Below are 14,146 nucleotides of genomic sequence, written 5' to 3' on the forward strand. Positions count from 1 at the left end.
CGCAGCATAGCAGTGCTGCCAGAGAACGTAAACAGGAATCTGTTTATTATAATGCACACAATGAGATGTTTTACATTTCTTTGAATTATTTTTCCTACATAAATGCTATATTCCATCAATGGTACGTTGCGGAGTTATGTGACCGTTGCCCTCAGTTGCGAGAAAAATTGAAAGAAGTTACGAAAACATTCGCACAGATAGGGATTGACGAAAAGTGTTGCGTTCTGGCAACCCTGCTCCGCTGTCAAACATGGTTGCTGAAAACATGAAAATTGTCTGCAAGTGTTGCATTTGTTCTCGGTTAAAATGAAAAAATCTATACGTTCTGCATGGTAAACGGACCGATATCGCGTGCAGTGTCGTTAACAGTGCGTTTGGGGCCACGGTGGTGATATTCCGGGCGCGACAGCAGTGTGCAGTGGGGCTACGAGATCGATGTAAAATCTTTTGTTTTGAAACGGTGGCGGAGTATGTGTATAGAGCCGAAAGAATGTTGATACGGTCGGGGATAGAGTCGAGCAGCCAGCGGGAACAGCAGGACTGGGTGACCATGTCCCCCTTGTGGACGGCCCGCTACGACTACCAGGCGCAGGGCGACGACGAGCTGTCGCTTCGCGTGGGCCAAATCGTGTACGTGCTGTCCACCGACAGCTGCATCTCGGGTGATGAGGGCTGGTGGACGGGCAAGATCGGGGACCGTGTGGGAATCTTTCCCTCGAACTTCGTCACAAACGAAGACCCGGCCGTGCTGAAGGTGCAACCCGTCGAGATACAGTTCCACGAGCTGGACCTAAAGGAGGTGATTGGTGTTGGGGGCTTTAGCAAGGTCCATCGTGCCTTTCTGAATGGGGAGGAGGTTGCCGTGAAGGCGTCACGCCAGGATGACGAGTTCGAGGTAGCCCGACAGAACGTCCTGCAGGAGGCGAAGCTGTTCTGGTCGTTGAAGCACCAAAACATAGTGTCGCTCAAGGGTGTTTGTTTGGATCCGAAGACACTGTGCCTGGTGATGGAGTACGCTAGGGGAGGCTCGTTGAACAAGATACTGGCCGGAAGGAAAATCCCTCCGAACGTGCTGGTGGACTGGGCGATACAGATTGCGCGGGGCATGAAGTATCTGCACTGCGAAGCTCCGATCTCCGTCATTCACCGAGATTTGAAGAGTTCAAATGGTAAGCAAATCGATGGGAACAATAACACGTCAACGAATGCTGGTTACGATGGTGTACAATGTCTTTGTTACAGTTCTAATTAGTGAATCGATTCAACATGGGAATCTGCTCAACAAAACACTCAAAATAACAGATTTCGGGCTGGCCCGAGAAGCGTACCGTACTACTCGAATGTCTGCAGCTGGCACATTTGCCTGGATGCCACCGGAAGTGATCAAATCGGGAACATACTCCAAGTAATGTTATGGTGAGCGATGCTGTGGTAGTTCGCTTCTAACTCGATTCGTTTTCCCTTTCCTTTAGAGCATCTGACGTGTGGAGCTACGGGGTGTTGCTGTGGGAGTTGCTCACCGGAGAAACTCCCTACAAAGGCTTTGATTCGCTGTCCGTCGCCTACGGTGTGGCGGTAAATACACTCGCCTTACCAATTCCAAAAACCTGCCCCGAATCATGGGGAAAGCTTATGAAATGTCAGTATCGTCAAATGAAACTAATTTGCTTGTCGATCATTCTAACGTGTGTATTTTGACCACCTTCAGCCTGCTGGGAAATCGATCCGCATCGGAGGCCTTCGTTTAAGGAGATTGAAAAAGATCTTGACATTATCGCAAGGTCCGGTTTTGCTCAAACGCCCCACGAATCATTCCATACGATGCAAGACGGCTGGAAGAAGGAAATCGCGGAAGTGTTACAAGAGTTGCGTAAAAAAGAAAAGGTAAGATTGCTATTTTCGCTCATTTCCGGTTGTCCTTATTGGTTCTCTTATCAATATGTTACAAAGTATGTTTGATATTTCAATTGCTGAAGTTGTACGTTTCAGTTGAGAATTACTATTAAGTTAGAAGTTTTCCTATTTGATTGACTGGTAATTGAACCTTTCCTTACCTTCATTAAATCTTGTTTCGCTTTTGTTCATTTTTCTTTTCGATTCCGATCATTGCGTTATTACTCGTCTTTGATTTAATGTCTTCCATATTCTGCTGCCTTTCTTTCTGCTTAGGCATTTAAATCTTTCGAAGAGGTAAGACGTTTTGCGGACATTTGCTGCTGTGTATTTTACTATAGTTGATTCTCACAACGATTATGGTTTTTCGCTTTTTCGAGTGATCGTTTGATGCTTTTCTTCGGCTACATGACATGAAGTTTTGTTTGATACTTTTCTTTTTTGTTTTAATGTTTTTTTTATTGAACTAAATGATAGAGATTTGTGTGTTTGTGCCTTTACCGGCGTGAACTTTTGCTTCGTTGTGAAGGAAAGGTGGTCATTTTTTAGGATTCGTGGAAAAGATTAACGTAAACGATGTTTCTGTGTGCCACAACCTCGTTATTACACTGCTAACATAGCTATATCGGTTTAGAGCGCCCGATGCTTGCGTATATATTATACAAACAAAACAGATAAGTAGGTTCGAACTTAGTTTGGTAAATAGTTTGTCTGCCCGTCTTTGTTGATTTTATTGCCACCAGTAGATAAAAAAATACCATATTTCGTGTAATATTTACTCATGTTTGAATGGAATGCCTCTACAATGCTCACCGCTCTGCTCTGTTTCCACGCTTTTGCCAGGTAGTTGGTGCTGTTTGTACTAATTCGCATTTAATTACTTTCCCTCCCATAGGAACTACGCAGCAAAGAAGAAGAACTGACGCGTGTCCAGCAAGAACAGCGCTGTAAGGAAGAAAATTTAGCCAAACGAGAACAGGAGCTACACGCCCGCGAAATCGAACTGTTGGGCCGTGAGCTAAAAATTCTTATCACTCAAAATACTCCTACACCGAAAAAGCGCAAGGGGAAATTCAGCAAAAGCAGAATCAAGGTAAGGCGACATTATTTAGGTGCCGTGAACGGAAATACTGATCTTTTTTTCGTTTGTTTTTGATGTTGGTTTTAGTTGATTAAAAAAGCGCCGGGACAAATTTCGTTGCCATCGGATTTTCGTCACACAATCACGATACAGCATACGGCCATACGTGATGAAAACCGTCAGCGTATCGACACGCCACCCGGGTCTCCCGCGACACGACTCCGGACGATTGTGTGTAAGTAAACATGTAGTACTGCTATGCAAATAACTAACAATATCTTTGCCTTAGCTTGCCAATTTTTTTTTACTTCCACAAATTTACAGTATGCACATTCTTGCTTTCTCTTGCTCAATTTAAACATCTTCCATTTGTATATTTACTATGTTGTGTAAATGGAGAGGAGAAGGCAAGAACTGTGCTACTAGCGTCGAATTGTCTTAGATCGATTTTCTTTTTTAACATTTAATTCTCATAACACGCTTTTCCCTCGTGTTTGAATAAGCCCCCCCGCTTCTGTATGGGGCTGTTTATTTCACATCGTTGCATATACTAGGATCAAGACAAAACGGAACGGAACTATGAACAAAACCCATTCCAGTTCGATTCTTAACTATCTTGTTTGTTATCTTTGCGTTCCAGATTAGTTAGGTTAATTCACCGTTTTTTGCCTACTCACGACGCTTCCGTCATAGATTCGCTTTAGTTTTTTATTTTCTTCAACACCTACGGCAGCTGTGACGTGTGAAAAAATACAATATTGACTTGTACCGATAGTGCAAGCGTTTCGTTTCGCTGTAGCCAACGCGTTTTCATTTGCATGGTGTTTTTTTTTGGTTTGATACAAAATGCGTGATTTATTAGTTTGCAAAACTATCATTATTTAAGTTTGTGTTAGGAGCGTTTCATGTGTATCGTTTCGAAATTTAGTTGCTTTTATCGGTACCAACTTTTGTTTACAAAACGTTAGCACCGGATACGCGCGACATCATTGACCGATATCTGTCATTTGTGATAAGATGGTTCATTAGCATTTGGATTACTTTCTTGATGTGCCGTAGAAGCGTGTTGAGTGTGTGAGATAAAGTTTTAGATAAGTATTTGTTTCATATCTGTGGCATACCAAATGTATTCCAAAATAAAATATATCTTCAGAATTCTCAAGTTAAGGTAGTTGGAAAGTAATGCGTACGAAAGATTGTCCCAAATCAGTGACTGGAGTCGTTTTTGTTTGTAAGTGAAATTGAACGCATTGAATTGATACAAGAAGTTCAGATTTAAAGCGAGAAGAAAATTTTGTCTCCGTCATATTTGACGGTTATTTTCGAACGAGATGAAGAAAAATTACTTCCTTCATCCTAACGTCTAAGAGCAATCTACTAACCATTCAATGGGATACATTGCTTTAGTTCGATGTGCGTGCAACATGCTAACAAACTAACCCTAACCATTGTTCGCTTGGTGCGTACCAATCGAATGCTGCTGACGAATAAATTCTCATTTGAAATAATGTTTGATCATGGCATGACTGTCAACCCGTTGCACAACACCGTGATGCAGTTCCTGGCGATACAATCAAGGGTAAGACCTGGGGCCCATCGACGCTGCACCAGCGGGAGCGGAGCCACTTGCCGACGATGCGACCGAGCGCCCGACCGCAACAGTTCAGCAAGAGTGCCCCGAATCTGGACAAATCCCGAGCGACAGCGATGTCCGCTAGCTCGTCGCGGCACGAAATCCTAGGTAAAAGTCACGACGATGGGCTGAACGCCATCGAAGCCAACCGTAACTATAGCCGTACCAATACTACTACTACTTGTTCTAGTAATGATAATAATAGCAATATTAATCGTAATCGTATGCATAATACCTTCCAACACTACCACACCACCGTATCCCGTACTGTCGATAGCAACAACGGTGTCTGTAGTAGCAATAGAAGTAATCATCTTCAACATAGTAATCCTCATCATCCCCATCATATTCACACGGATAATGGTAGGGCACAGTCGGAGGCCTCGGTACTAGTTCCCAGCTGTGATGGCAGTGACGAGTGGTCCGGCCGCAGCCGGTACGACGGGAACAAAGGTTCACCGCAGGACGTGGTAGAGTACGATCGCGTGTTCTATAAAACGCTGCAACAGAGCATCGAGAACATTTTCTCGCGTAAGGAAAGCGATCCGAATGAATTTGACTATGCTCATTCGTCTGCCGGGTCGCATTGTGACACTATGAGCTCGTACCGGATGTCCGGTTCCCGTTCGAGCGACAATTTGACGTCCTACTGGGCCGGCCAGGAGTGGAATCGGTCCCAGTTTAAGCGCGAAAACTATCTTGTCGGTGCACGGGAATCGAATGGTGTCGGTACCGATGGTGACAGTGCTGGGGATAGTCGAAGCAGCACGGTCAGCACCGCGGAAACCCGTAGTGTCGGCCAGCTGCAGGAATCGTTCGGCAACTTAGAACTGAGCGGTAGTGAGGGTGGTGTCGGTGCCGATACCACCGACAGGGTTGACCCGGAGCGTGACGAGGGATCATCAGTTATTCATGCGCATGGTGAGCAGATGTCGTCCCGCAAAAGCTCGGTCGTTACGTTCCGATCCGATGTGGACGTGCACTGTTCGGACTATGAACCGATCGCTGGTTCGAATCTGTTGTGGCCACCCTGCCCGAATCCACTTTCGAATGGATCGGGTGAAGATTCGTCCACCGATGTTGGACGTACGCACGATAGTTTCCGCCGGAAGCTGGGTCGTACGAAGAAGAAACTCAAATTAAGTCATCTGCTACCGTTCAAGCGCAACAGACCCAATGCAACGGATCGAAGCGACAAGACGCGTCGGCTCGTGCACCACACAAACAGTATTTATCTGAGACGACCGACAACGGTTAACAGCAGTACGACAACCGAACAGGACCAGCTGCTGCTGATCGATGGCGAAACGGGTGGCGTCGAGAATGAGTCTCCGTATGCCATGATCCGGCGCACAGATAACTATCTGATCGTGCAGAGCAACGAAAACTATCTGGGTACGATCCGTCGTCCCAGTGATTCGCAGAACTGAGAATGAATCGAACGCATGTTTTGCTTCTCGGTGTGGAAACTACTGCCAATGCAGCATTTTTTTGGGTCCGATAGGAATCGAATCGTAATCGACCTGTAGTGATGCGAGGAGTTTTTAGCACCTTACAGGACGCTAATTTTAAAGGAAACTGTGTTTCGGGAATATGTGTGCTGGATGTTCGGTCCGGTTGATATTTTATCGAATGCTCTTTAAGGGCGAAATTTTAAAATTTGGACTGCATTTTCATCTCTTTTTGATGAACATGAACGATATGTTGCGAGGACGAAAGCTATTAACAGTAACAATGATATTTTAACCATTATACTAAGTTCCACTGGCAACAGCAGGATTTTTAATTGTATATTTTCAGTTTCAGCCTGATCGTTTTGATTGCGGGCGTGAATATTGTCGACATATCAATGGACCCTTGGTAAAAAAGTAAAGTAGAAACGTGTGTAATAACGTTGCATAGCTCCAGGCGTTTTTGTTGCAAATTGTTTTTTTCTTTATCTAGCTTCGTTGTCACTTTCGCCTCAAAGTATGCAATTTTTCTAGTGTGTCTGCTTCAGTGACAGACTTACTAGGGTTTCTTTTGATTTGCCTAATTTCCTAAACTCATCTCCCATAGAACATTTGGTTGGTCCGTCTAGATTGCATACTCAAGCGAGTTTATCGCAGTCATGTGACAAGACCGAATGGGAAATTGTGAAAGATTGTGTCAATTATAAGTAGGGCATATTATGTTTTGTCCCCCGTGGGTAAGCCGTGTTAATGTGCTTTTTGTTTTGGATTTCACTTTTAACCGGTCCTTGTGATAGTCATTAAAATGCAACTTACATCGCTGTTGGAGCATTAAACGTATTGTGAATGCGTGTTGTTAATTGATCGGTAATGTAGGATTCGAAGGGTCTGCTCTCGATCGTGTTGCTACTCTCGTATACTAATCGTGCAATAAAAGTTAATACAAAATCTAAATTCATTCCTACAACACACACACACTCACACAATCTCCAAGGGAAGTTTCTTCTCTATTCGCTTACCAGTTCGGCGGAGTTTAATTGCGCGTGGAAAGAGATGTTAGGTCTACTATATTGGTTATGTTGCCAGTTTGGGAAATGGGGCTGACAAAAGAAACAAAACACCCCCAAACTGTAGGTGTTAAGAAAGTGTCACTGTCATTAATCAATTTTAACCAGAAAACGCGGTGATTGTGAAGCATTGGATTAAGGTATATATGGAGTTACATCGAAACCACCTGTAAGCGGCTGGTCGTTTAACAGAGCTTTAAAGCTGGAAGATCTTCCCGGTGATGGGCCAAGCATTCACTCCCCGTTAGCAAGCTTTTACTATAACGAAACAAAACAGTAGCGACAAAATAGCAAATAATGCGTCTGATTGTATAGTGACATTTATTTAGTTTTTGGCACAAACGTTGGAAGCAAACTGCAGTGGGCAGAGAAAGAACATTTGCTTTACCTTCCGGTGAAAAGAAAAAGCAGGGCGTTTCTTGACGTGAAAGTAAAACACGGCAATTTGCCACGATTGGTATGCCTGCCTGTAAGCAAGTAGATAAATAAAATGAATGGTACATTAGAATGTAATAAAACTAGACGTTGCTGGACATGTTTGGAGCTGCATAGTCACGGTTGTCTTCAGACGGCAGGCAGCAGCAGCCACCCAGGAAGATTGACGCTATCATCCGTTTTCATAAAGACACTCTTTATACACTCACTCATACTCACAATACGTACACGAAACCATTGCCGGTAGGGAAAATAAATGTGTTTACCTTATTTTTTTGTTTGTCTGTTTTCGTTTAAGTTGTACAATGAAATTGTAAGCTTTTGTTGAAGTATCTGGATTTTTTTTTAGGAGTAAATTGTCTTACCGTACTATCGTAGCCTATGATGAGATGAACGAAATTGCGTCATTTTTGTAAACAAAAAATTTTCTGTTTTAAGCAAGTACACAATTTGTAGATGATCACAGTTTTATGATTATAATTATTATTTTTATTTGGAAAAATAAAAAAAAAAAGTTTAATGCATATCGAATTGAATGAATGTTTTAGTTGTGTTTTTTTTATTCTTTGCTCGTCGAGTGTTTGTAATAGATTTGTTTTGTTGTTTTTTTGGTTTTGAAATTATTTTGTCGTTGCTTGATGTTATCTTTTTATGCATTGTAAAGTTGTTAGTCAAAAGCTTCCATTTATTTTCTCAATTAGCAGCTTTGCTTGTCTAGTTAGACGGTTCCGGGAAACCTTTTCCTGTTTTGTTTATAATTATACTACATAAAGATGCTCTTTTCGGATATTTGGGACTATAATCGGAGTACTGTAATGTTTCGAGCTAATATTTTTTAATTTCTTCTGTTTCGTATTTTAATCTCGGTAATAGAGTTTTGTACGTTTATGGTCCTGCTTTGCCAGTAATAAAGGATAATGCTTACATTGTTTGAAAGAAAATTGTTTTATAAGTCGTAGTAACTAGTATTATTATTTAGCGGAAGTTTTGGTTAGGTTAAGTACTACTTGGTGTTCGTTTGTATATGAGTAATATTAGATACATTCTACACAGATTAGTTCTTAGTGCTTGGGTAGAGTTAGCATTGCACTAGAACCCGATGAAAGAAGTACAGCATATTCCTGTCGTAGAATATTGCTCGTTGTCTCGTCGTTGTTTTAGCGGGGTAAAGGAGAACGAGCCTCTGTGGACAACTGATTTGGTATTAGGGTCTCACGGTATAGTAACATTTGGTGTGCTACACTTCACCTTGTTTCCAATGCAGATTACGATAGCGAGGATGCGTGGTATGCTACGACGGCAAACCTGGGGGCCGGTCCCGGTACCGATATGTCAACGTTGAGTGTAACGCCACTCTGCTCTAGTCTTAATCGATTCGGTTCACTGCCGAGCACCGTACCGATGCCAACGCTGTACGCATCCGAGGGCCAACGTAAGCCCAAACCGTCAATCATCGAGCTGGTGCTTTACAATATGGCTTCCATGTTGGCCGGTGTGGCATCCGGGTATGATGTGCGTGTGTCGAACGTCACTCCCCTACATCCGAAGCTACATCCCGGTCCGCTGCAACCGTACGAATCGTACTCACAGCCCGCTAGTCCTTATCATCATCAGCTGCAGGCAGTGCATGATTCGCATCCTCTGCACCTGGAGGGGATGCATCGGTTAGAGGCGATGCCGCCGCTAACCAGTGCACAATCTCTGGACCATGCGCTTAGTCAAGAAGTGTACGAGGAGGAGCTGGCACAAGCACACGAGGATAGATTGTATGCGCAGAACAGTACTCCGTTCCACGAACCGGTGAGACAGCAGACTAGGTTAGTAGAGGAAAAGTTCCCACAGAATTCCGCACTGAGTGACACTTTCAACTGACCGCGCTATCGATATTTATAGGAAGGTACCGGCTCAATCAACTAGCCCGCGGCAAGATGAGCGTGTGCTGAAGTACACGGACTCACCACAACATTATCTACCTTCGACAATGTCGACGACGAGCGGGCTCGGTTCCAACTACACCCCGTCGGGACCAAGCTCATCATTCAGCGTGGGAGCCGGCACGCAACCACCGACCCCTTCGCCACGTCGGAAGTCCAGCGCCACATCCTTCATGGACTACGGAGATCTGCCGGAAGAGCGTGAAAGTAGAGCGGGTCTCTACATCCCGGGCGAGTACGATGGGTATACGCAGCATAATCCAATCTTTAACACAAGCAATCGCGGCGCCACCGGTAGCTACATTGGTAAGCAATGTTACACCACTGCAGTTCAGTAGCCTTTTACATGAATTAATTTCCCACTCGCACAGGATCGCATTACTTTCCGTATAGACCAGCGATTAATTTCGCGTTCGAGCGTGAAACGAAATCGTACGGGGGAGAACCGGTCTATGAGGATCACCATTACGACAGTGCCTCGTACCACGATTATGCGTACGAAGGGTCCACTGGCGGGGCTGCGGGAAGTGTGAGATCCACGGGCACTCGAGTACCAGCGATGGGGATCAGTGCGACGGGCCATCGACGAACACACTCGAACATTTCCAACACCATGCACAGCAGTAACGTTAACCAAGGGTTTCAAATGGAGGGCGATGAGATGGCGATGAGTGGACGGCTCTTAGATGAGGCCACATACAAATTTGGGGACCTGTATCTCTCCGGCGGGGGTACAGATACTCCAACGCCTGGTCGCGTATCGATCGCAAGTACTTCGAAATTGCATGAGCCTCCCGTAGCCTTCCAAGCAACGAGTCGAATGCATCAGTACGAGAATATACCGAACTTCTTCCGCAGGCAGTCGAGTCTGCAGGCGCACTACTCATCAAGCAGCCATGGTGGACATCTGTCCGGTGAGTTTATGAGCGAAATCGAACCGGAAGAGCGTCCGTACACGGTGCTGGGATTGGATCATGGTGATAGTGGTGCATCGCTTGCGACCAGCTTAAGACCACAAGCGAAGTTACGCTCCAGCATGAAGAAGTACACACATTCCCATCCGACGCAGCAGCAACAGGCAGCATCTTCCACCTCCCAGGGGAAGTATGGTGGGGCTGGCAGTACTGGGCACGGTTACGGTACGCACGGTGCTACCACTAGTGCAACCAATCCAACGCCTCCCGACAGCCTCACCAGCGATGACAGTTCGTACCTGAGCGCGAAGGACAACTCGTCCTCAATTTCCTCCCAAAGCCGTGTGCGGTTCACACCGGAAATCGTGCTAGACATAGATCCACCACTACAGTCACCGACGGGCTACGTGGGTATTGGTGCTACGGCAAGCTCTGCCGGACATGGGCCGAAAGATAGGCGGAGTTCATCATCCGGTAGTACCATGCTTACCGCTACACCCGGTTCCGGAGCGTCCTCAACGTCGATTTCGGGACGACGATCGAATGTTTGCGACACGAGCCAATCCTAGCAGTACGTGAAAACTTACATGGTGTAGTGGGTGCCATGTGCCGACGAAACCAATGCTTCTCCCTTTCGAGCTTGTCAGTCATTGTTGGGACGCTGTTGCTCACAATATCCCTTTTTGGCCCCCTGAAAGCCAATAACGCCATTCCAGATATATTTTTTAGATTTATTTGTTGGGGAGGTGAAGAGGACAAGGCATTTCAAAGTGTTGTAAGAAACGGTTCTACTATAACCCGCGATATCCATCAGCATGCACGAGCGAAGGAAAGCGATACCGTACACCTGTCCGCTGTAGGGTTACCCATAAAATTGGCTGTGATAAACTGATAATTTGTAACGTAGGGTTTATTTTTCTAAACAATCAAAACAAAGAAAATGGTTCTAAAGCGGCAAACAAAATGTCGGTATCGATGTGGCACAAGGCAGCAATGCTAGCATTTATTTAATTTCCTTTACTGCTTTGAAGTGTGTCGAGTGGAGAGGTTGAGTGACCTCAATATTGCTGTAGATAGACCTCCATTGATGTAGATGGCTCCGTCGCTAGGAGTCTAGGCTTTGCGCGCCTAAAGATATGCAATATAGAATACTTTATTAAACAACGGACTACCGCAAGAGTGTTGTCGGTGTATTTCAATTGAAAATGTTAGGGTTGATTGGATTCACCTTCAGATTGAAATCATTATCGACCGCAATAGTACTTGCAGTTGCATACTTTGAGGTGCTGTGATACAGCTCAAGACACACTATAGCTTAACAATGTCGAAAAGACTATTACATTTACGCTGAATAATATATATTTTGGTCTTGCTAAAAAAAACTGGTTCTATAGGTTCGAAACAAGTCATGTATTTTTTAGAGATTAGACTAACCTTTAGTTTGTGTTGTGTTAATTTATAAACAATCGTGTAAACCCATCACGAAGCATTCCCGGCTAAGAGCAAATAATGTTATTTTTACTGAATTTCCTTACATTAGTATTACTGCAGATAACTTATCTAGCTATTTGAATGTGCACAAAAGAGTTGTTTGGATAGGAATGGCTGCATTCTACAGAAAAAAAACAAACAAACAAACTACATAACAGGACATATTATCCCGAAAGCAAACTTTACCAATCACATGTTATCGAAGGCACCGTTCGAAATCGGATAATCTGATTCGTAAGCGTCAATACTATTACATACGAACAAGGGGCACCAACACAAATTGTACTCGCCGCAAACTTTAACAGTATAATCACCTACACGAAGTAGTGAAAAACTGGCTCTAGCCGTGGGACTGAACATAAACAAATGTATTGATCGAATTGATTAAATAGAGAATTCAACAACGAGAGCCAGCTGTAATTTGTGCATGGGTGTTATTTTTTTACAGCAATGGCTTGCAATGCATAACAGGAATAATTAAATGGTTAGTTCAACGTAAATGGTATTGAATTTGGAAATGCGTTCAAAAAGAGGAACGGAACTTTTTTGCAGAGATATCAGGCGATAATTTTACAAACATCCAAACTAATAAGCAGGATAAGTAGACTGCCAAACGAGATAACAATGAACGCTGATTTGAACAATACGAAAGGGAATTTAGTTTGAATGGATAGAAAACAACCCGTATTAAACACAGTCTAGTCGTTAAAATTATATCGTAAACTACATGTATATAATCTTAGCTCCTATAATCTTGTATGAGACATATGTATTTGACAAGAATATGAAGTCGGTACTAACAAGCATCCAGATTTGTTCATTCCTCCCCCTACACCGTTCGCAAGTTGTTTCTGAGTGCAAACCCAGCCTTTACTCTCTGTACGGCCAATGTAACCGTGTTGGCAGTTGATTCAGTAGACATGTAGCATTCGTTGTTTGGCAATATAAAAAGCATTCCTGCTGTACTAGGTTAAAGGCACGATCACACAAACAAACGATGCTGAGGAGCGGTTCTAAACAATCGCAAGAAAGTAAGTTTGCAACGCTAATTGCATACTTTGTGGCGCATTTGAATGGAGACGCCTGCAAACCATGCTGTATTCCGAAGGATAGGTGCGATGAACCTTTGTGGAGTATTCGTGAACAGTGTGCATGTCTTTTTTCAACGAGTCGGGTTTGTTGGAAAGCAAATTGTCGAAAAATGAGTAAAAGAATCAACAAGAAGCGAAATGTAAAACAAAACATTTATTTTTCGGTTTTGGACTGAGAACAGTGGAAAAATAAATAGAAAATATATATATATTAATTTAAAAGTAATGAAACTAGTTAACGAATTTCATTCTAGTGCTAATATTGTATTGAACTGTTCAGTATATTAGTTGTTTAAATTATTAAAGTTTTTTTACGGGTGGTCCATTTGAGCAGTGTCAACACTGCGGTGTCATGAATGTATAATGAGACAAGAATGGGCGGTTGTAATTTATTTCTCGCAGTTCCGACATCCCTTCACTAGGAGTAGATAAAGCGATCAATTATAGCAAACAAATTACCTCATAAATAATCATTTTTCTGATCTCATTTCCATAACTGCATTCCCGCTTTGTCGATAATTGAGAATGTGTACATTGTGCCGGGATTCCGTCCCGATGCTATACGTTGTGCAAATTAAGAATGGTATGTGAATTAAACGGGGACCCGTAGACGAACAGAACAAAAAATCTATACGAAACTCGTACCATTATTTCAACCTCAGGTTGAATGGTTTTATGTCATTAGTCACATGCGATAGAGCACACACAATCCACCGTTTTGTGCTCATCCATTGCGAACGCTGACAGGCAGAGATCGATGTTTAAACAAAACCGGAAACCGGCGCTCGCCTGTGATGGAACGTCCCGCCCGGGCCACATTAAACCGAGCGTGCCGAACCATTTTTGTGTGACTTTTATATTTGCATGGCTTCGAATTTGCATGCGAAGCCAACGCCACCGTGTGCTGCTCACGACGCCGCGTTGAGCCATTTTTTAATGAAGTGTAAACGAGGAAAATTAATTAACGCACCGAAATTATGACGACGGTCTAGTGACAGCGTGAGCCGTGTGCAGTGCGTCCGCAATGGAGTGATGCTACATGCATACTTTTTTTTTCAATTTCTCTGGTTTTTTTGTTAATGTTTTGTTGGTGTCTCGTCGCGCTTCCGTTGCTGTAAGCGTCCGCTATCCGATGGAGTTATGGATGCCGGGCGAA

The 14,146-nt window shown here is 43.7% G+C and overlaps 1 protein-coding gene across 1 annotated transcript; it reads left to right on the top strand.

The window, feature by feature from the left end:
• The first annotated feature begins 324 nt into the window (after positions 1 to 324).
• On the top strand, positions 325 to 12,688 carry LOC128310230 (mitogen-activated protein kinase kinase kinase 11). The gene is made up of 11 exons (XM_053046820.1): positions 325 to 1,169; positions 1,243 to 1,405; positions 1,473 to 1,639; positions 1,709 to 1,884; positions 2,170 to 2,190; positions 2,789 to 2,986; positions 3,062 to 3,209; positions 4,533 to 4,715; positions 8,825 to 9,377; positions 9,454 to 9,800; positions 9,866 to 12,688. Exons 1-11 carry the CDS (start codon positions 491 to 493, stop codon positions 10,975 to 10,977), a joined length of 3,747 nt encoding a protein of 1,248 aa, XP_052902780.1. The 5' UTR covers positions 325 to 490; the 3' UTR covers positions 10,978 to 12,688.
• The last annotated feature ends 1,458 nt before the right edge of the window (positions 12,689 to 14,146 follow it).

The sequence above is a fragment of the Anopheles moucheti genome, chromosome 2, assembly GCF_943734755.1.
Source record: "Anopheles moucheti chromosome 2, idAnoMoucSN_F20_07, whole genome shotgun sequence".
NCBI lineage: Eukaryota > Metazoa > Arthropoda > Insecta > Diptera > Culicidae > Anopheles > Anopheles moucheti.

What these genes read in the sequence shown, in the direction of transcription:
- LOC128310230 (XM_053046820.1), top strand. Translation starts at nt 491, where the DNA reads ATGTTGATACGGTCGGGGATAGAGTCGAGCAGCCAGCGGGAACAGCAG. An exon ending in ATGGGGAAAGCTTATGAAAT is followed by an intron (nt 1,640 to 1,708) that starts GTCAGTATCGTC and finishes GACCACCTTCAG; the next exon opens with CCTGCTGGGAAATCGATCCG. An exon ending in ACGACTCCGGACGATTGTGT is followed by an intron (nt 3,210 to 4,532) that starts GTAAGTAAACAT and finishes ACCGTGATGCAG; the next exon opens with TTCCTGGCGATACAATCAAG.